Consider the following 23,625-nt stretch of genomic DNA (forward strand, 5'->3'; position numbering starts at 1 on the left):
ATTCATTGGCAGAAACTCAAGGAAATTCAATTCACTCACGTGAGAAGTGGCCAACGAAATACTTGTTCTACCGGTTCTTGAGGACTGTTCATCAGACAGAGACCCGTACCAAGTATGATTAAGAGATATGATCCAACGAAGAGAGGTGCGTTTCGTAGAGGAATAGTTTAGTAAGTGTGAGAGAGTCGCAGAATGCCCAGCTAACTCCAAGGCAGTCGCTAGAATATGAGCGTTGCACGTTATGGAGAAGGTTGTTGTTGAAATTCCGAGAACAAACGTTCGAAGAAGAATTAAGCAACACATTACTTCCTCCCACATATTGAAATGAGCATATTTTAGTCCCCTTTGATGTTTGTGTAAAAAAATACCCCACAAATGTTATATCCTATAGGACGTATTATAAAATTGTATATATTTTATTTATTCCATTTCTTTTAAATTTTATTTGGTCATTTTGTCGTCTAATGCATATGAATATGTGACATGAAACTGTTATGTAAATTAATACTGTTATTTTGAATTGTAATATTATTCTCATTGTACCTTTGTACATTGTATATGTATTTCTGTAAGCTTCAGGACAGTAAGGAAATTAATATCTGGGTTAAGAACACAAGAGAGACAACTGACGAGCTAGTTGGTTCAAGGAAGGACCTACTTGGGCGGTTATGATAAGTCGAATTATAATAGAAAAAACAGTAATAAGCTGGAGAGAGAAGTGTTTCTGAATAGTATTCGTCGGGAGGTGAAGGTTGAAAGAAGAGAACGTGGAGACTGGTAGAACAGTAGTTCCAAACGGGACGGAGTGTTAAGCCGATCGGTCGCGAGCGCAGCGGAAATCGGTGAAAAGTTTCATTAAGTTGTGGAGAATAGATATCTTTTAGCAGTGCTGAAAGAGTGAATGGTTTGGAGGAAACCCGAGACAGAAATTTTCAAACGGAGGACGTCATTATTTCTGAGGAAAAACGAGTCGAAATTGGAACATTCAACAAGAAGGCTGTTGCAGTATTAATGCTACAGTTTACTAAAAACTTTAGAGAAGAAGTATTTACTTTGGAATCTATGCAGGAGAGGAAACACAAGAATAGAAGACATCAGGCGAAGCAAGAACAAAAAACAAGCATGGAGATTTAGAAGGTCATCGCAGAAATTACAGTGGAGAAGATATCACACAGCTATAGAAAGTTCTGGAATCAGCAGCAATCCAATTCCGACAGTCCTATTATTTCGTGACGGATTCGAAGCATCCAAACAATTTAAACTATCTAAACGACAAACTAGAGACTGTGAACTTAACTGTTCCCAGTACTTAACGAGAGAAATTTGACCGAGCATGTTATATACAACCGTACAACGTGCTGTGATTTGTTTCTTACCAAACAGCGTTCTAAAAGTGTGGGGGCCAAACTTCCAGTCTTTTTTTCTTTTTTATTTATTTATTTTTGAGTGTATTAATAAACCGACAGCCAGATATGTGAATAAATAATTAAGCTGCTGTCATTGTTATAATATGTCTGTGTATGAATTGCTAGCCCGATACGATCCAGCCCCATAGCCATTCTGAAAACAGTTAAAGCTTGATTTTTTAAAAGTAGTTTTGTGACTAATCCACGCGCGAGGCAGTCATGAATTTTTATTTAAGTTTTAGTAATTATTTTAGTAACTGTAAAGAGTGTCACGGACATCTTGCAGCAGTCAGCGGTCCTGAGAACAGCTGGACGATGGACGCAGAACCAGAATAAATCTGTGACTTCTAACCCACCATCATTTTTGTCAGTGTCACGTAACAACAGAATCGTTATCCTACTAACAGATAAGCTGACATAAATGATTCAGTGATAGCTGATACTGATCGTTTTAAGAAATAAGTAACATTGTTGAACCGAATGTCAGGTACATTATTTCTCTCGCAGCTAGAACTATACCTTGAGACGATATAAAGAGCCGTCTTCAACTCATTATTTTATGTTGAAATTTATATCGCCCGACGTCATGAAGTGAATTTCGTAATGGCGGTACTCATTAACGTCGTTAGTCGTAGTGAACTAATTGTGATAAAAATGGGTAGTTTTGCATTTCAATAGTGTTCGACATGCTGAACAAGTTTTGAGAATTATAGTATTTGTTTGGTTACTTATTATTAGATTTCTTCTGTGAAGTCGCGGATGACTCCGTACATGTAGTGTTGCAAACTTGGGGTTTTACCCACTAAAATATGGTGGTTTTGACTACGTGTTTGATGTGCAAAGTATCCAGCTTTTGATAACTGGGGTATGCGTTTCGGTTAAACCAGCTTTGCTAACGGGGTATGCATTTCGGTTATTAGATACGAGACACTTGTTCCGTGCAGGCACATTCGTCCCCGAATAGCTGGTATTGCCAAGTTAGTGTTTTTTTTCACTAAATATGGTGGTTTTGAGTGCCTGTATGATGTGTAAATTTTGCATCTAGTGTCTAATGGGAGTTGTGGAGGATTTTAAAAATGTATGGGTAGTTTTGCAGTAAAATCATTTTTAAAAACACTTGATCCATGAAACATACAGCAACAGCACTATTTAATCTTCTAACACGTTGCAGCTCTTACATTTATATCAACAAAACATTTATAGTACACGTCAATCTGTGTCGTTCCTGGGTCGTTGTGCTCCCGACTGTTAAGCACTATAGTATTAACAAATCTCCATTTGCATTCATAGCTTATATTACGTGGCAATTTAGGTTCGGGGAGGGGGTTGTCTATAGTTGCGTAAGATGAACGTAGAGGTCAGACCTGAACTACCACTTTGCGCCTTAGCCGTTACCGAACGTCTTTTGTACTCCACTTTGCTTTGTGTTGAGCATTGTTCGGTGTTTCCATTTCTTATTTTGAAGTCTGCCGCGGTGTTCGAATACGACTCCCACAATACAGAAGGGATCAGCGACCCATGTGACCGTAAGTCAGCCCAGCTTTCGCAGAAACAGTGAACACGGGCGTTGGCTGCCAGCCATGCGGTACGTGTAAGTCCTCTTTTGTTTATGTTCGTCGCCGATTGCCAGGGCCCAGGATACGTTGTGCAAGTCACAACTGTAGCGCCGGTGTTGTGATCATTTCTTTTAGTCCGTGAATGTTGTTTTAGTGCTAACATGGGTAAAGTAAAGGCAGAGGATACACCACAATTTCATGCTGCATGGCTGCGCGGTAGTAAATTTGCAGAGTGGCTAGAAAGAGTTGAAGCTGAGGATACGAGAACTTATTGTAAATTTTGTCATTGTACTTTGTTGGCGCGTTATGCTGACGTAGTAAGCTGGTGTGACACAACAAAACCCAAGACAGCTGCAGAGTAAGAGAAGCAAAAATACTTTTCAAAACCGTGAAAGGGTCTTTAGAAGTGAATCAAGCTGAAGCTTCCCTTGCATTATTTGTTTCCAGCCATTGTGCAATCATGCCACGTGATCACTTAAGTGATTTGTACAACAGTAAATTCACTAGCAGTGATGTCGCTAGAAAACTTCGAATGCATATGCAGTTATAAAACATGTACTAAGGCCCTATTTTCTGAAAAATTTGCGGAAAGATATCGGTGATAGCGTGCATAGCATTTTAATTGATGAATCAACTTGTATTAGTGTGATCAAATTTTTAGGAACAACAATAACATACTACAGTACTGCAGCCAACGCGATCATTTCAACGTTTTTGAAAGTAGCCAAACTTGAGCATTATAATGCACAGTGTATTGTAAGAGCAGTTACAGTCAGGCTTAAGGAATTCAAATTAGATCTAAACAAGCTGCAGCGTATAGCTGTAAACAATGCGAATGTAATGGTAGGTGTTAACAATAGTGCCCATCAAATCTTGAAAAAAAAGAAGACATATCACATTTGATCCTTATAAAATGTGTATGCTATTCACCTCATGTTGATACTTCTGCTGCAAGTGAAACGCTGCCACGAAATCTTGACTTCTTACTTAGGGAATCATATAATTGGTTTTCGCATTCCCCAACTCGCCAACAGTTGTATCGTGATATTTATCAGACAATCAATGAAGGAGCAGAACCCCTCAAAATTCCATATACGTGTGATACGCGATGGTTTTGCGTAGAGCCTGCTGTAACAAGAATAGCAGGCCAGTGGTTAGAGCTTAGGACGCATTTTGAAATAACTGGACTCAAAAATGAGTGCTACACCTCAGAAATGCTTCATGGAATGTTTCCTGAGCATACAAATTGATTCTTTCAGATTTGCATACGGTCAATAAACATTTTAAATCCAACACAGAGGATCTAGGAAGTTGTTAAATGACCTCGTTCTGTCAGCAGAATCATTAATGAAAAAAACTGTTATCCCCATATACCCCGTGAAAAGAAAATTAAATTAAGACTTAGAGAAGCACTTAGATCTCAAAACACATCTAGAATGTGTATTCTAGAAAAAAGATTGATGAATTTGGAAAATCTTAATTACACGCAGAGCAAGAACACGTCCTACGTCAAAGGTGCATCCAGTTTGTCTGCCAGTTAATAATTCAGTTGCTGCAAAAACTTCCAGACAGCACTGAAATTATGAGAAAAGTTTCACTTCTTTCAGTGTCCAATGCTCTTCAGGTAGTTAAAGAGCCATTGATTCCTATCCTTCAAACGTGTAATATTTATCCTGCTGCAATAACAAAAATTGGTTTCCAGTAACAAAATTTAGCACTTTTCAAATGGTCCAAAACCACAGACACTGTTAATTTCTGGTGTAAAGTTGTTAAATATAAAGATGCAAGTGGCAGAAACCCATTTCACGGATTGGCAAAGTTTGCATTGTCACGACTAGTTTTTACCGTGGTCGAATGCAGAAGAGGAAAGACTTTTTAGCGAGATGAATGTTATTAGAAATAAATCGAAGAATAGGATGAAATCCGAAATGATGAATTCGCTGTTGTGGATTCGATTAGGAATGAAAAGGAAGGAACAATGTTGCTACAATTATGAACTACCAACAGTAGTGGTGCAGCAGACAGGAACTGTTACGGTATGTGAAACATCTGAATGTACTTGATCCACTATTATCTCTGCCGCTGGTGCTAAAACTTCTGTCGGGGAAGACGTTGATGATCCCGAGCTGTTTATTTTGTCTTACGTAACTTGACTGTGACACTTATCATAATGCTGTTCTAGCTTTACATATAAGGGATAAAATGAATTGGCTCATTTTTTGCTATTCAACATTGTCAGTCGTTAAAAAGAAACAACAAAACGCAGTGAATTCTGGTGGTCTTGAGTGAGCCTTTTAGTAGTAAATACCATTTCACTGTTGGCAACACTATGGATAGCCCAACTACTGCAACCTATGTCCCGTCTCAATCTGCCCACTGTACTCATAATTTCTTTTCGTCAAGCTGTGCCACAAATTTCTTGTTTCCACAATTCTATTCAGTGCCTTCTCATTAGTTACGCCATCTATCCATTTAATCTGCGGCATTCTTCTGTACCCTCACATTCATCTTGTCTAAAAAATTCTTCATGAAATGTGCAGCAACATTCGGATTACCCTCGTAAAGCAGGACAAAATGGTACAATGAAGACAGTCAGCTAAACAGAAGGGGAGAACTACATCTATCCTCTATGTGGCGGAGATACCTCTGCTATCATTATCATATACAAGTGTACCATAATTCAACAGTCGACTAATTCATTTTCAACTTACACGGTGCGTTATGGTAATTGTTGCGAAGATAATATGTTCTATGTTAAGGGCACTGTAGAGTGTGGATACGAGCCTTATTACTCAAATAACTGAAGCTCTGGTGGACTGATGGACTGATAATCCTAGTCAGATCACTCCAAGAATAACACAGTGTAGGCTTTCGTTCGGCCCTTTTGTAGTAGGACTTTGTCTTTTCTTACAGTTCACCGTAGCAGCACCCTCATCACACGCAATCGTCACAGTTACGTGATAGCATATTGCCCAATTGCTAATTTATCTTTCAACATCTCCCGTTGCCGGCCATCAACTTGGACATCAGAGAAACTTTCAAAATCTCCAGCAGAGCCTAACACCACTTTGTCCTAATTTTGGGGTTACTTGGGCACCCTTTTACGGAAGCGTTAAATATTTTACTTAAATTGTATTACATGCAAATCGCAGTTTCCCATCTTATTACCCGATACTGGCAAAACGTAAAATTGCACATGCATTATTTTAACTGATGTGAACCCTCCAGGAAGAAGTCAGTGAGATGTAACAGCTGTTGAAATATTTACCATCAACATCCACTTGAGTCCTGCAACACAATATTACTTCGTGGAACTCACGTCCTTCCAGATCAGTGTTCGACAAACAGCAGCCCGCAGGATTCTTGGGCCAGAATCAAATATTCGGGGGGCCTGCCGTTTTCAGCCGTATTTTATAATAAAATGTATCTAACGTGGACATCTGAATCCAAATGCGTGAACTAACGTTAAGAGCTTCTTAAGAGTGTAATTTTCCTCCTCAGTAAAAAACAAAAATATTTGCAGAGGAGTTAATATTTTAAGATGAATGAATTGGTGAACTGGTAAATTCGACCGTGAGCCAAGTTGGCAACTTACACACTGAAACGCCAAAGAAACTGACATAGGCATGCGTTCAAATACAGAGACATTTAAACAGGCAGAATACAGCGCTGTGGTCGGCAAGGCGAGAGTCTGGCGCAGTAGTTACATCGGTTACTGCTGCTACAATGGCAGGTTATCAAGATTAACTGATTAACTGAGTTTGAACGTGGTATTATAGTCGTCACACGAGCGATGGGACACAGAATCTCCGAGGTAGCGATGAAGTGGGAATTTTACCGTACGACCATTTCACGAATGTACCGTGAATATCAGAAATCCGGTAAAATATAGAATCTCCGACACCACTGCTACGGAGAAAGACCCTGTAAGACCGGGACCAACGATGAATGAAGAGAATAGTTCAAAGTGACAGAAGTGCAACCCTTCCGTAAATTGCTGCAGATTTCAATGCTTGGCCATTAACATGTGTCAGAGTGATAACCAACGAAGCATCATCGATATGGGCTTTCGGAGCCGAAGGCCCGCTCGTGTACCCTTGATAACAGCACGACACAAAGCCTTACGCCCCCGCTTGGGGCCGTCAGCACCAACATTGGACTGTTGATGATTGGAAACATTTTGCCAGGTCGGACGAGCCTCGTTTCAAATTGTATCGAGAGGATGAAAATGTACGGGTATGAAGACATGGACCCTGCTTGTCACCAGGGGACTGTGCATGCTGGTAGAGTGTCTGTAATGGTGTGGAGCGCGTGGAGTGATGTGGGGCCCTGATACGTCTAGAAACGACTCTGACAGGTGACACGTACGTAAGCATCCTGTCTGATCACCTGCATCCATTCATGTCCATTGTACATTCCGACGGACTTCGGCAATTCCAGCAGAACAATGCGGCACCCCACACGTCCAGAATTGCTACAGAGTGGCTCCAGGGACACTCTTCTGGGTTTAAACAATTCTGCTGCCACCAAACTCCCCAGACGTGAATATTATTGTGCATATCTGGTGTGCCTTGGAACGTCCTGTTCAGAAGAGATATCAACCCCCTCGTTCTCTTACGGCTCTGCAGGATTCATGGTGTTAATTTCCTCCAGCACTACTTTAGACATTATCGAGTTCATGCCACGTAGTGCTGCGGCACTTCTGCGTGCTCGTGGGGGCCCTACACGATATTAGGTGGGTGTACCAGTTTCTTTGGCTTTTCGGTGTATAAGAAGCGGAGGGGTAAGTAGCGCGGCCACTGCGAGATTAGATGGTGGGAGAGGCGTAATGTTTTATTGTTTGTCTACCAGGACTGACAACTCACGAGCATGCGCGGCACGTACTGATCAGACGCTATGTTGTCAATTTTGACACAGGAGTAACATGGGTTCAGGAATGCGCAATTCAGAGACGGTCATTTTCAAATACGGTACATATTTGTAGCAAGGAACATTAAATTTATGAATGGTGTTGTAATACAACACAGTGAGTAGAAGAAAACTGGATTTTAAACCATTTGTCAATTTTTGCCATTCTGTCTCATATTCAATACTGTATTTAAATGTAAGTACAAATAATGTCAACTGTAGCTAGTTTACTGGGCGCAAATAAGACACTAATGTATGTAGGATACAGTTAATATACACACATCAAAGAAAGTTTTGCATCACCTCGGTTCCGAGAGTTCTAGAACCTGTGCAGAAAACTGGAATAGAGATCAACGTTAACATCATTTCCATCCTTTTTATTGCTCACGAAAATCACACATTGCGTGTTGTACCACCATACAGCGAGACCTTCAGAGGTGGTGGTCCAGATTGCTGTACACACCGGTACCTCTAATACTCAGTAGCACGTCCTCTTGTATTGATGCATGCCTGTATTAGCCGTGGCATACTATCCACAAGTTCATCAAGTCTGTTGGTCGAGATTGTCCCACTCCTCAATGGAGATTCGGCATAGATCCCTCAGAGTGGTTGGTCCATAAACAGCCCTTTTCAGTCTATCCCAGGCATGTTCGATAGCGGTCACTCTAGTCGAGCGATGTCGTTATCCCGAAGGAAGTCATTCACAAGATGCGCACGATGGGGGCGCGAATTGTCGTCCATGAAGACGAATGCCTCACCAATATGCTGCCTATATGGCTGCACTGTCGATCGGAGGATGGTATTAATGTATCGTACAACCGTTTCGGCGCCTTCCATGACCACCAGCGGCGTACGTCGGCAGAGGACCTCCACCTTGCTACACTCGCTGTACAGTGTGTCTAAGCCGTTCAGGCTGATCGGGTTGCCTCCAAACACGCCTCCGACGATTGTTTGATGGAGGGCATATGCGACACTGATCGGTGAAGAGAACGCGACGCTATCCTGAGCGGTCCATTCGGCATGTTGTTGGACCCATCTGTACCGCGCTGCATGGTGTCGTGGTTGCAAAGATGAAGCTCGCCATGGACGTCGGGATTGAAGTTGCGCATCATGCAGCCTATTGCGCACAGTATGAGTCGTAACACAACGTCCTGTGGCTGTACGAAAAGCATTATTCAACATGGTGTCGTTGCTATCAGGGTTGCTCCGAGCCATAATCCATAGGCAGCTGTCATCCACTGCAGTAGTAGCTGCCTAAGCGAGGCATGTCATCGACAGCTCCTGTCTCTGTGTATCTCCTCCATGTCTGAACAACATCGCTTTGGTTACTCCGAGACGCCTGGACACTTCCCTTGTTGAGAGCCCTTCCTGGCCCAAAGTAACAATGCGGACGCGATCGAATCGCGGTATTAACCGTCTAGGCATGGTTGAACTACAGACAACACGAGTCGTGTACCTCCTTCCTGGTGGAATGACTGGAACTGATCGGCTGTCGGACCCCCTCCGTCTAATAGGCGCTGCTCATGCATAGTTGTTTGCATCTTTGGACAGGTTTCGTTACATCTCTGAACAGTCAAAGGGACTGTGTCTGTAATACAATATTCACAATCTATCTTCAGGAGTTCTGGGAACCGGAGTGATGCAATACTTTTTATGATCTGTGTAATACAAGGGGCAATCAAAAAGCTTCCGTCCTAAGGATGTACAGCTCAGACTAGTATGGCACTAAGGCGAAATCGCTATGAGCACTGAGGAAATCAGCCCACCGACACGCCAGGTAAAACTCCGTGTCCTCCTGCGTGAAGAAGTCTGTAACTGCCTGCTGCACATCCTCGTTGAACGGGGCTCGTTGGCCCTTCTAGACTTCTTTAAAGGTATCGAAGGCGTGATAATTGCATTGGGAGAGATGCTCGAGTGTATTCCACTTGATTCGGCGTAACTTCTGCTCTACAGCATTTGCGATGTGGGGACGTGCGTTATCATGAAGTAGCACCACACCTTATAGCACCATTCCTCAAAGGTGGATTTTCGACAGACATGCTGCCTCACACACTTTATTCATTCTCCGATGGATGTCTACTAGTGTTTGTCCTTCGATAACCAAGAAAAGAATAACAGCATGTTCGTTCTGTTTGAACGCATTTGATAATAACGTCGCCATAATTTACGTTCCAGCATATACTGCTATCACGTCGGAAAATCACGAATGCCGCACTTGTCCCAAGCCTACATGTCGGTGGTTGTACATTCGCATCGGAGTCGCGCTACGTTGCATACAAGCTGCAATGCCCTCAAGCGGAAACATTTTTATCGCCATTATGACGTCAGTACATTTGCGGCCCATAGTCTCTTGAGGAAATAAGTTTGAAGACAGCTGTTCTAGATCGTTCTTTGCACGTTAGGAATGCATACTCCCTGGTTTACTGCACGCTGACGTAACTTACACGGAAAAAAATTAAAACTTTTTCCGACAAGTGGGCCAAAATTGCCCGCAAAGGATCAAAGTAATCGCAGCATACGGTTCTCAAAACGTCCTTCTGCGTGCGGGAATTAACCCACTTTTTTTAATGACGGCAGTTTTTTCCAGCAGCAAAATAATCCCGCTGAGAGGAGGACGCGCAGGGTGGGAGCGCAGCAGCTGGCGCAGAGCTGATTGGTCGACGGCGCACGCACTCCAGTGCCTGCAGCCGGTGCCACGCGGATGCCCCCTAAACGCCGCTTCCCTCTGCGTCGGCTCAGGCGGCGGTTTATCGCGCAACAGTTGGCGGCACTGGCAGTCAGGCGAGCGCCGGTGCTTCGGCCGTGTCTTCTGCGAGGGATTTCGGAGGTAATTTGGCATGCAGCTTTTGGCAGCTGCTGCAGACGGCGGGCTCTGTCGTTGCTTTAAATCTACTGTCAGAGAAATTCTGGGCGCTAATGAGTTCATAGCGCTGAAGACGAGATAACTTACTATTGTAATAATTCTTCAATTTTTTCTTCTTACTGTACAGGGCGTACCACTTACCTTGACGACCTCATATAACTTTTTGTCCAGAAGCAAAATAAAAAATGTATCAAGCAAATGTTGTTTAGCTACCAGGGGGACATTAACAAGGATGATTACCTTTCTTGTTCATATTTTCGCAACGGACAAAGTTATAAAAAGGCACTGATGCCTGTTAATTTCTCCCTTGTAGCTAGACAGCCTTTTATTAATACCTTCTTTAATGTGCTTCCGGATAAAAAGTTAGTTGTGGTCACCAACATAAATGGGAAATCCTGCGCACGGGACACGTACAGGATGGCTTACGAATGGTTGACACAATTTAACACTGAATAAGAATCTTGACTGTGAGACAGGGTTATCCAGTCGACGGGTTATGCTACGTATGATCACTTTTATTTTTAGTCATTTCTACTATTTATTCTGTTGATTAAACAACCAATGGTTGTTTTATATTTGTATTTCAACGATGTTACATCCTGAATGTATTTCAGCTCATCGAAAAACCGTACACAGCGGAAACTTTGCAATAGTTAAGAATATAAAATAAAGGGATACTTTAAATACAACTAACAACAGTTAGTGCGGCATATTACTGTCATTGTCCGCCCCCGGTAGCTGAGTGGTCAGCGCGACAGAATGTCAATCCTAAGGGCCCAGGTTTGATTCCTGGCTGGGTCAGAGATTTTCGCCGCTCAGGGACTTGGTTTTGTGTTATCATCATTATTTCATCCCCATCGACGCGCAAGTCGCCGAAGTGGCGTCAAGTCGAAAGACTTGCACCCGGATAACGGTCTGCCCGACGGGAGGCCCTACTCTCACACGACTGTCACTCGGAAAGTTTGTTTCGGCTGTGGAGTCCTTTGCAATAAAAAAATAAAATAAAAAGACAGCCAGGGTTGAAAAAAACAGATGTTTATTCAGTAGGTGCTCGGTTTCAGATTAATGCCCAATTTCGAACCAACCAAGGCTTCCAAAGTTAAATATACGTCGCAAATATCATTAAATGATACTGGTACATGTAGGTTCGGTCCGAAGTGATTCACTAAAGATCTTCGGTGGTGTTCACATGGAACTGGACTTATATTTTTCGGGATAATTTATCATCTTTGGAAGCCTTGGTTGGTTTGAAAATGGATATTATCCTGAAACCGTTCACCTACTGAATAAACATCAATTTCATTCCCAACTCTGGCAGCATGTTTGCTTCACAATTCAGTAAGAGTTGCTGTCCCATAACATGGATTTGTTTTAAATATTGCCAGCCCATATGGCGTATCATATCCGTGACACCTCCCCCATATTTTGTGATAATACAAAACGAGCTGCCCTTTTTTCGACTTTTTCGATGTCCTCCGTCAACCCTAACTAACACGAATCCCACACTGCACAGCAATACTTCAGAAGAAGGCGGACAAGCGTAGTGTAAGCAGTCTCTTTAGTAGCCCTGCTACATTCTCCAAGTGTTCTGCCACAAAATCGTAGTTGTTGGTTTGCTTTCCCCACAACACTATCTATGTGATCGTCCAATTTAAGTTATTCGCAACTGTAATCCCTAAGTACAGGGTGGTTCAGAATCCCTAAGTACAGGGTGTTTCAGAAAGGAGTTAACAACCTTAAAAATTCATACAAATTTACTGAAAGAAGATATAGAGCTGGGTTTAGTGTTATTTTGTAGGGAAATACATCACGTTTTTTTTACCTTAAACTAAGGATGTTATATGTGCCTTCCAATGGTTATCCTGCGCACATCCCATCGGAAGTTAATTTCTTCCCAAACTCGTTGTAGCATTGCAAGTGTAACTTTCTCAGCGGATGCGTAAATTCTTGCTCGAAGTTCAGGTAGAGAAGCCGGCACAGCAGATACAAACACGATATCCTTGTGAATCCCCATAAAAAAAATAAAGTGTTGTCGTGTCTGGGGAACGTGGGGGCCATGCAATTGGCGCATCACGGCCAGTCTACTGACGTGGAAAGCTGTCACTGAGAAACTCCCGGACGTCATCCAGGTAGTAGCTTGGCGCACCATCTTACATGAAGTAAACATTTCGTTCTTGGTCATCCTCATCGATCTGTGGTATCAAAAATTGTTGTAACATGTCCAAATACACTATCCCGTTCTCTCACGGAAAAAAGGGGCCATTAACTGTTCTTGCTCAATGCACAAGAAACGTTAAGTATAGGGCTATCACGAACATGTTGCAATGTTTGATATGGATTTCCACTGCCACAATTCCTTTAGTTATGTGTGTTAACGTTGCCGCTTAAGTGAAAAGTCGACTCGTCAGAAAAGATGATTTTGTCCAAGAGATGTTCATCATCATGTAACCGATTTAACATGTCCGCACAGAAGTTCCTTCGAGCAATTTAATCAGTGTCTTTTACTGCTTGTACGATTGTCAATCTGTACGGTTTCAAATGCAATCGGTTTCTCAACGCACACCAAACGGTTGTATGTGGGATGCACGGTGGGTCAATTCCGTACGGCTGTTGACAAAACGTTGCCTCACTCGCTCAACGACGTTATCAGATGTGTTTGGAAGACCTGACGATTTCCCGTGTTTTATCGAGCACCCGTTTTCGACAAAACATTTATGCCACTCATAAATTGTAGGCATGCTAAGAGGATCTTTAGCGTACTTGGTACGGAAATTACGCTGAACCGTTGTCGCCGACTTCGATTTTTCAAACCAAACACACAGTTCGAACACTCGGGTCCAGTGAAGGCAGCGCTAGCGCTCCTTACGGTGCGATTCTGCACTAGCGAACTACGCCAGACAAACCTTGATGTACTGGGTGATCAAAAAGTCAGTATAAATTTGAAAACTTAATAAACCACGGAATAATGTAGATAGAGAGGTAAAAATTGGAACACATGCTTGGAATGACATGGGGTTTTATTAGAACCAAAAAAAGGAAACAAAGCATTACTAGACTCGTGAAAGATCTCTTGCGCGCGTCGTTTGGTGATGATCGTGTGCTCAGTCCCAACTATCGTCATGCTTGGCCTCCCAGGTCAACAGGCCTCAGTCCGTGCGATTATTGCCTTTGGGGTTACCTGAAGTCGCAAGTGTATCGTGATCGACCGACATCTCTAGGGATTGTGGAAGACAACATCCGACGCCAATGCCTCACCATAACTCCGGACATGCTTTACAGTGCTGTTCACAACATTATTCCTCGACTACAGCTGTTGTTGAGGAATGATGGTGGACATATTGAGCATTTCCTGTAAAGAACATCATCTTTGCTTTGTCTTACTTTGTTATGCTAATTATTGCTATTCTGATTAGATGAAGCGCCATCTGTCGGACATTTTTTGAACGTTTGTATTTTTTTGGTTCTAATAAAATCCCATGTCATTTCAAGCATGTACCTCTCTATCTACATTATTCCGTGATTTATTCAGTTTTCAAATTCATACTGACCTTTTGATCACCTGGTATTTCCCTACAAATTGACACAACAGTCACCTCTGTAGGTACTATGAATTAATTTACATGCATTTTCAAAGTTGTAAAGTCCCTTTTGAAACAGCCTGTATTTAATTGAACTGATAGTCTTAAGAGAAGGTATTTGTTAAACAAAGTGAGTGACTGGTAAAAAAAAAAAAACAGTTTCAATCCACCAACAAATTCAGGAAATCTCGAAACTTTATATCGAGAACGGAAAATGAGCTTTTAGAAACGATATTTTAAAAGTGCACCAGTGTGCTTTTAGTTGGGAATTTTCCATTCGAGGAAGTTAGTGCGTTGAACGGTTTACTCACGTCGAGCTCGTTGAGCAGGCGGGCCTTGTCGCTGGGCTGCTGTCCCAGGGGCTCAGCGCGCGCCCAGCAGGTTGCGGCCAGAGCCACCACCAGCAACAGCACTGCCTTCACTGCCGTAGACATCGCCATCTGCAACACAACACACCCGTCCCACACTGAGCACTCTCGTAGAACACGCATATTGCCTCAGCTAATCACTGCAGCACACTTGCGTACAGCGTGCCTCACGAGGAGTAAGATTCGCCGCAAGTTTGCTAGGTGGCGCACTCGACTGTTGGCCAGCTGGGAGTGTGGACAGCTAGCTCACATGCCGATGCATTTTCATATTCTCTCGTTCGCTCTGCGCAAACTATTACTCCGACTAAAGAAATCAACATGACCTTTTCTTAGGAAATTTAATGTACACTACTAACCGTTAAAATTGCTACACCACGAAGATGAAGTCCTACAGACGGGAAATTTAACCAACAGGAAGAAGATGCTGTGATATGCAAATGATTAGCTTTTCAGAGCATTCACACAAGGTGGCGCCGGTGGCGACACCTACAACGTGCTGGCATGAGGAAAGTTTCCAACCGTTTTCTCACACACAAACAGCAGTTGACCGGCGTTGCCAGGTGAAACGTAGTTGTGATGCCTCATGTAAGGAGGGGAAATGCGTACCATCACGTTTCCGGCTTTGATAAAGGTCGGATTGTAGCCTATCGCGACACTGCTGATCGCGTTGGTCGAGATCCAATGACTGTTAGCAGAATATGGAATCGGTGGGCTCAGGATGGTAATACGCAACGCCGTACTGGATCCCAACGGCCTCGTATCACTAGCAGTCGAGATGACAGGCATCTTATTCGCATGGCTGTAACGTATCGTGCAGCCACGTCTCGATCCCTGAGCCAACAGATGGAGACGTTTGCAAGACAACAGCCATCTGCACGAACAGTTCAACGACGTTTGCAGCAGCATGGACTATCAGGTCGGAGACCATGGCTGCGGTTACCCTTGAAGCTGCATCACAGACGGGAGAGCCTGCGATGGTGTACTCAACGACGAACTTGCGTGCACGAATGGCAAAACGTCATTTTTTCGGATGAATCCTGGTTCTGTTTACAGCATCATGATGGTAGCATCCGTGTTTGGCGACATCGTGGTGAACGCACATTGGAAGCGTGTATTCGTCATCGCCATACTGGCGTATCACCCGGCGTGATGGTAAGGGGTGCCATTGGTTACACGTCTCGATCACCTCTTGTTCGCATTGACGGCACTTTGAACAGTGAACGCTACATTTCAGATGTGTTACGACCCGTGGCTCTACCCTTCATTCGATCCCTGCGAAACCCTACATTTCAGCAGGATAATGCACGACCGCATGTTGCAGGTCCTGTACGGGCTTTCCTGGATACAGAAAATGTTCGACTGCTACCCTGGCCAGCACATTCTCCAGATCTCTCACCAATTGAAAACGTGTGGTCAATGGTGGCCGAACAACTGGCTCGTCACAATACTCTAGTCACTACTCTTGATGAACTTGTGGTACCGTGTTGAAGCTTCATGGGCAGCTGTACCTGTACAAGCCATCCAAGCTCTGTTTGACTCAATGCCCAGGCGTATCAAGGCCGTTATTACGGCCAGAGGTGGTTGTTCTGAGTACTGATTTTTCAGGATCTATGCACCCAAATTGCGTGAAAATGTAATATCATGTCAGTTCTAGTATAATATATTTGTCCAATGAATATCCGTTTATCATCTGCATTTCTTCTTGGTGTAGCAATTTTAATGGCCAGTAGTGTAGTTAAACTTTTTACCGGAATACGTTTTCATTGGAGGCCATGGTTTTTCGAGTTGTTCAGGAAAACGTGCATAAGTAACATTCCCCACACTGATCCCTCACCAGTCAGGATCTCTGATATGTTGTTCAGGGCACTTCCTCCTAAAATGTACAAAAATTTCTGACTACACGAACTACTCCCGATATTCGACCGTTTCTTGGTCTCTGTTGACTGGCCTATTTCGCCACCAACATTGCCAGCCATTTCTTTAATACTGTTAAATTGAACGCGCCCATGACGGCAGTGAAAGAAAAGCGTCTTTTGTAAATGTTACTCTAAAAGCAATTACATTGATAACTGGATCCAAACGTAACCCTTGCCAACACAGTACTTCTGTAGTCAGAAGACCTGGCGAGTACAGCGATGTAATTGTTCATTTTAAGCTGTTAAAATACACAAAATTGTTAGGTAAAATTTACACAAACGTAAATTTTAGAATTTGCAACTGCTTGACACAGCCGATGGTGTAATAAGGCCAGTCATTGAAGACCAAAAAATGTCGAAAGAGGCAAGTAATTCGTACAGTCGCGAATTATTTTACAGTGATAGGAGAGAGCGTCATGAAAAACAATTAGAAATTTTGACTGGTGGGGGCGGCGCGAGGAAGTGGGGGTGCGTTTCTAAAGTCACTAGGTCACTTTAGAACTTTTTTCTTGATTAACCCTAAAATCGAGGCATCTCGTGAAAACGTATACAAGTGCATAATTTAAATCTCCAACGAAAAGATCCTTGGGGTTGCGTAAAATGACATACATAGGAGCAGCTGAATCACCTTGTACACATCAAAGGAACAATGCTTTGTTTGCTCCACTGTGGAGATACCTATGGTAACTGAAAGGCGCTTTGAGAGTGTGTTTCAGCTAAACACTTCGGGTAACGCCTCATCGAGGCCTACGAGAAAGACAGGCCGCGGCGTGTACGTCACTAAGGTAGTCCTGCTCTCGCTCCAATCAGCAGACAAACTACGTTTCTGCACCTGTTAACTCGTAACTAGGCGTGTCCGTACAAACGAAAACTGAATCTTCTACTGGAATCCGCTATTATGGAATCTTACTGTTATTAGTCCTATAACGATGGGAAGTTCATGAGCCTACTTACAATTTGTTACGGCTGTACTGGCGTACAATAAAATAAAATCATGCTAAAATGATTATCAGTTGCATGAGGCACCACTTCCAGCATGTAATGAGTACTGTTAAGCAGAAGATACTAAATGCTATAAACAAACCGTTATACCATTTATATCGAATACTGATCTTAAATTAAATTTTGCTGTAGTACTGTTAATCAGTAAGACTTCATAATAGCAGATTCCAGTGGAAGATGCAATTCTCGTTAGTACGTACACGCCCAGCTGCGAGTTAACAGGTTTAGATAAGCATTTTGTCTGCTGAGCTGAGCGAGTGAGCGAGTTCAGGACTACCTTCGTGACGTATGCGCCGCGGCCTGTCTTTCTCGTAGGCCTCGCCGTCAGGACTGACTAGCCAACGGAGGTAGCATTCAGTTGGAGAACCATACAAGGGAAATAGCACAGGAGCTATGAGAAGCTCCCTGCGGTCGATGGAGCCTACTTGTGAGCCGTCGCACGAGGAGTCAAAAAGTAAGCTTACAACGAAACTTACTCTGTATGAGAGAACTTAAATGTCCACAACAAACAACTGGCATCAACTCGCCTCAGCACTGCGAGGTACATTTTTTTAAATTTATTTTACACCAACAAATAAATAAACACTATAAAACTGTGTACATGCTAGTTTAACAGCATGAATTACAAAAATGGTTCAAATGGCTCTGAGCATTATGGGACTCAACTGCTGAGGTCATTAGTCCATTAGTCCCCTAGAACTTAGAACTAGTTAAACCTGACTAACCTAAGGACATCACACACATCCATGCCCGAGGCAGGATTCGAACCTGCGACCGTAGCGGTCTCGCGGTTCCAGACTGCAGCGCCAGAACCGCGCGGCCACTTCGGCCGGCTCGTGAATTACATACTGGGGATTCTGTCTATATATATATATATATATATATATATATATATATATATATATATATATATATATATATATGTGTGTGTGTGTGTGTGTGTGTGTGTGTGTGTGTGTGTCTGTGTGTGCGTGGGTGTGTGTGTGTGTGTGTGTGTATGTATGTGTTCCACATTTCCTCCGAAATCACTTGACCGATTTCAACAAAACTTTGTTGTCATATCCCTTACAGTCAGGCAACAATCGCTGTTTGGGTAAGAATCACATACCCATAATCCTTCAGGAGATATTATGCCATAATCACTGAGGTGCATGAAAAAATGCAGCATTCTGCGTGACGTTCAAATTTATTACTTTTTTGTTACTTGCTCTATTCGCAACACGTTTTGCAGACAGTATCTACTACGCCGCTGAATGTACTGCATAACTGTATCATTGTATAGATGGGTAGATCAGGAAATATGACGTCATAAACACAGAGATGCGTGAAAAACTTCTGCATCATGAATGACTTCTTTGTTACCATCTCTATTCGCAGCATATTTCGCAGACAGAATGCACATGCTCCCATTAACGTACCTACACAAGTACATCATTGTACGACACATAGTTCATGAGAGATGATGTTGCAAAAAATGCGGCATCGTGGAATAAGTTTTAATACATTTATTCTTTACTACGAAGACACTTCTGTAGCCGAGACAACTTTAGGAAATCTTTGACACTTGGAAGTGCTTTCGACAGATTTCACCCGCTAAGCGCAAACGGTACAGGAGGAAACGATAGTTATCTACAGAGCTTTGTAGAGTCGTTGCCATGGAGGTGTTTACACCATTGCATTGTAGACCCGGGACACAGCTGTACTTATACAATTGTACATTATTCGTATTTCATTGTACGACTGTTTCATAATTTCAAAGGTGTTTTCACGAATGAAATGTTTTCGACACTCCTCTACGAACACAGTTCTTTTTTTGTTTCCATTTGTAACAGAAAACCGGCAGTGCCGGCTTTGTAAGCTAGTATTAAATGCTTTTCTTCCTTTAAATATTTAGGCGTAACCTAATCCTGTGCATGGAAAAAGTCCTGCGCATGAAAAAAATGTAGAAATTAAAAATGAGACAGGAGAAGGGAAACTTATTATTAAATTCATTTCTTTGGGTAATGATGTCAAAAACTAAAAACATTATGTACAGTATTAGAAGGAATATGAGTGTAAGGATAGGAAGTTTGGGAAAGAAGGAAGAGAAAAGAATTAATTGCTTTACATGGAAATGGATTACTCTAGCGGAAATGCTGGAGCATCAAGATTAGGCCACACTAGAAACCAAGAAATCCAAAATGTGGTGGACCATAATGGAACATAATGGAAGGAAGAGGTTACTGTAGTATGGCTATTTAACACCAATGGATCATAACAACGACGAAGGTAACTGTCGGAAGAAGTGCCACTGTCACACCAAGTAATATAATTCAATGAAACTTGGACCGTACACAGCGCTTCACACATGCTGGATGATATTGGAAGTGGAAGTGCTGCTATATGTCTTCACAAAACATCGCAATTATGCTCGATGTGATTTAAGTCAGGGGAACGTGCAGGCCATCCATTAGCCTAATATCCTCTCGTTTCAAGAGCATTCCACCTGCACTCTTCCATGCGATGGCGCATTGTCATCCATACAAATGGAGTCAGGGCCGAATGAACTCTGAAGAGACCCCCATGGGGAAGGAGTACAGTCTCAAATTAATGGTGACCACTGAGTGTACCGTGTTAAAAGTTTTGGAGGTCAGAACACGCATGTAACATTGTACCTCCGTAACATCTCGATCACCACAACAATCACGTTCGACAGTGCTCTATGTACCCACATATGGCGAGAAGTGGGAGCTCGTAATGCACCCAGGAACATTATCGAATATGATCGTTTTGGTAATCCAGGTGTTATGGTGTTGGGACGCAGTTACTTTTATGTATAGTCCACCTTTCAAAGAGCTACGTTACTTGGCAGTGACACATCATGCGATAGTTACTTCCGCCCTTAAGTTTGGCATACCACGGTATACGGATAAAGAAAGTATAGAGGCGGATCCCAGAAGGAAAACCGGAAAGAAGTCGACTGCTTAGAAATTGATTGACAAATGGCAATAGGATTGCACTCTAGGAAGGAATCTAAGAGGGGGTGTTGGGAAGACCACAAACTATGGAGGCTTTTTTATCATTTATATTTGTAATTTGCTTTCACCTTGACGAACAGTGGCCGGAGGTTCATACAACAAACAGCAAGAGTTCTCGCAACTAATAATACAGACATCAACTTCGGTTTATTAAACAGAACTATGGCATTCTGAATGTCAGAATAGCAGACCTCGAAGAGACCTAACCTCGAAGAGACAAATTCAGTAAGTTTAGTAGATTTAACAGGAAAACATACATCAAAAAAGACATTGAATACAGGGATTTCCATGCTGTTGTTGGGTCCGATGAGTGGCTCGTCAGTTGGAGATTTGCACCTCCGAGACCACACATAGGTAGGTGATGTTTACGCTAGTCTCGACGGAAACCCATTGTCATCAAAGAGATACGTCATAAGTTGTGTGTTGGCCTGCGAAGAAGTTAAATGAATTGCAAGGAAATTACTGTCTACGTACATCAGGTTTGTTATGATGAATGCTGCAACTCATCTACAGTGTGTTGGTTGTAAAATATCCACATAGTCGAACTGCTAGTAATGCATAAGCCATTTCGACGATTAAATGTCAGTTGCTAATGAAGAATTTGTCCACATGCACTTCATTTGTGGCGAATGTCACTAAAATAGACCAAGGACAGAAGAACCGTACGCGGAACGGTTTCCAAGTAGTCGCTTTTCAGTTCGTACCACCTTCGATAATACTATCAAAATATTTCGCGAAACTAGATGTTTTTCCATAAGAGAACGTAGAGAACAGCTCATAATACAGGGTGCATCAAAAAGAATCATCCGATTTGGCACGTCTACATTGTTGAAACTAATAAACATATGGAATGAATTTTGTTTTTTTGATGAACGGGAAACTCAAAAAGTTTATTTTTTGATATACTTCCATAGGTGTTCAATACGATCCATTGAGATGCGTGGCAAATGTCAGTACGGTATTCAAACTGTTCCCAAACCGCAGCGAACATGTCTTGAGTTACAGCTTCCACAGCTGCTGTTATGCGATGTCTCAGTTCACTCATCGTCGTTGGTGACGGAGGCGCAAAACAGAGTCTTTTATAATCTCCCACAAGAAATAGTCACATACTGACAGGTCCGGTGACCCTGGAAGCCAGTAATGTAAGGCTGAATCATTTAGTACATTGCGACCCATCCATCGTTCAGTCATCCTTTGATTTAAAAAGTCCCGCACTTCCAGATTCCAGTGTGGCTGTGCCCCATCATGTTGGTAAATGAAGTCGTTCGAATCAGTTTCCAAATGTGGGAAAAGAAAGTTCTCAAGCATATCGATATATGTGCTTCCTGTAACAGTGTTCTCGGCAAATAAAAATGAACCATACACCTTTTCCTGTGAAATTGCACAAAATACATTAAATTTTGGAGAGTCCCTCTCATGTTGTATAACTTCATGTTGTTTTTCCGTACCCCCTATTCTCACATAATGACGGTCCACCTTCTATTTTAATCGAATACTGCCTCGTCACTAAACATTAGGGTGGAAGAAAACTGTCATTCTCCATCTAGTCAAGAACGAAATTACAGAACTCCACGCGTTGCTGTTTGTCAGCTTCACGAAGAACCTGCAGTAGCTGAATTTTGTATAATTTCATGTGTAAATGTCGACGCAACACATGCCACACGGACATCGGCGGAATTTTGAGCTGTCGAGTTGCCCGGCGAACGGATTTCTGCGAACTTCTTTTGAAACTATGGCGGATGCGTTCGACATCTGTGTCAGACACTCGGGGACGGTCCGGTGATTTGCCTTTACACAAAAAACCTGTTTCTCGGAATTGTTCATGCCATCATCTAATGCTCAGTGCTGTACCTAGTACGAAAGTCACGCCGAACAGTTACTACTGACCCGCAATGCGCAAATCGCAGAACGCAAAACGCTTTCTGTTGTCCGGACACCGTTTTTAATAAAATTGAAGTGGGTGACACTGCTGCCTCCTAGCAGGAACGAGGTAAAACTCGAGAGTCTGCTCTTTCGAACAGTACTTTGTTCACGAGCATATCTCAAGTAACAAAAATCATATGATTCTTTTTTATACACCCTGTATTTGCCACCTTTAAGATAGCACTGTTATCAACTGTACATTGCAACCTTCATATAAGAGAAAAAGCTGCCATTTATTGGTTGAAGATAAACAGATATGAAAAAAAAACGGGATTATCGGAGAACCGGCAGTAATAGAGAATATTTGCAGCCTCGCAGTAGAGATGGAACTCATCATTTACAGGAAGGAGAACGTTTCAGTCTTTCCTGGTATGACTGAAAGGCTTCAGAAGGCACATTCGGAACCAAGTAGGGATAAATGGACAATGACCAGCTGTGTGTGTGGCGAAATCGGCACACCGGATCATATGCTATGTGAATGTTCCCTAGCTGAAGATAAAGCCCGGACTGCTAAGCAGGCTTTAAGAGAGAAAATTATTTATTACATAATTAGGGTAAAGGAGTACTTCGATACCTGATATCTTGTAGCTTGTTTCAGAATAAAACAAGACTTAACTACAGGCAACAGACACTACAGCAGAGACGAGCAAGGCATGTTTCCGATGCCAGGGAATGTGAACAAAGCCCCATAACTCTACGATCACATGATCCTCTAAAGGAATGTGGAAGATCTGGCACGGAACGTAGAGAGAAATAGATATATTGCGATAGCACTAAACTGTATGTGTATGCGTGTGTGTGTGTGTGTGCGTATATCTCAGATTACAATAAAGACAAGTAGTGAATATTTCTAATGTTAGTAGAAATATTAGTGTTAGTAACAGTAACTCAATTTTCAGCAGAATAAGGAAGCATTTATTGAAAAATAAACTAGAATAAAATCTAGGGGACGTTAGCAGTATTAGATACTTCTTTTTGGAATGGCAATAGGAACATTTCGTGTTGTTGTAGTGGTAGTATACAAGGCGAACCATCTAAAATTGTAGTATAGAAGAGGAATCACCTAAAACTTGCACCGCGAGTATTGC

General features: G+C 42.4%; 1 protein-coding gene across 1 annotated transcript in view; it reads right to left on the reverse strand.

Annotated features, from left to right (window-relative positions):
- The window catches only part of LOC126474167 (prohormone-1-like), a 309,902-nt gene that overhangs the window by 138,886 nt on the left and 147,391 nt on the right, over nucleotides 1-23,625 (reverse strand). Inside the window, exon 2 of the mRNA XM_050101626.1 lies at nucleotides 14,623-14,751. Within this exon, the coding sequence (XP_049957583.1) occupies nucleotides 14,623-14,751 (129 nt within the window). The remainder of the gene's footprint in view (nucleotides 1-14,622; nucleotides 14,752-23,625) is intronic.

This window comes from Schistocerca serialis, chromosome 4 (assembly GCF_023864345.2).
Source record: "Schistocerca serialis cubense isolate TAMUIC-IGC-003099 chromosome 4, iqSchSeri2.2, whole genome shotgun sequence".
Taxonomy (NCBI): domain Eukaryota; kingdom Metazoa; phylum Arthropoda; class Insecta; order Orthoptera; family Acrididae; genus Schistocerca; species Schistocerca serialis.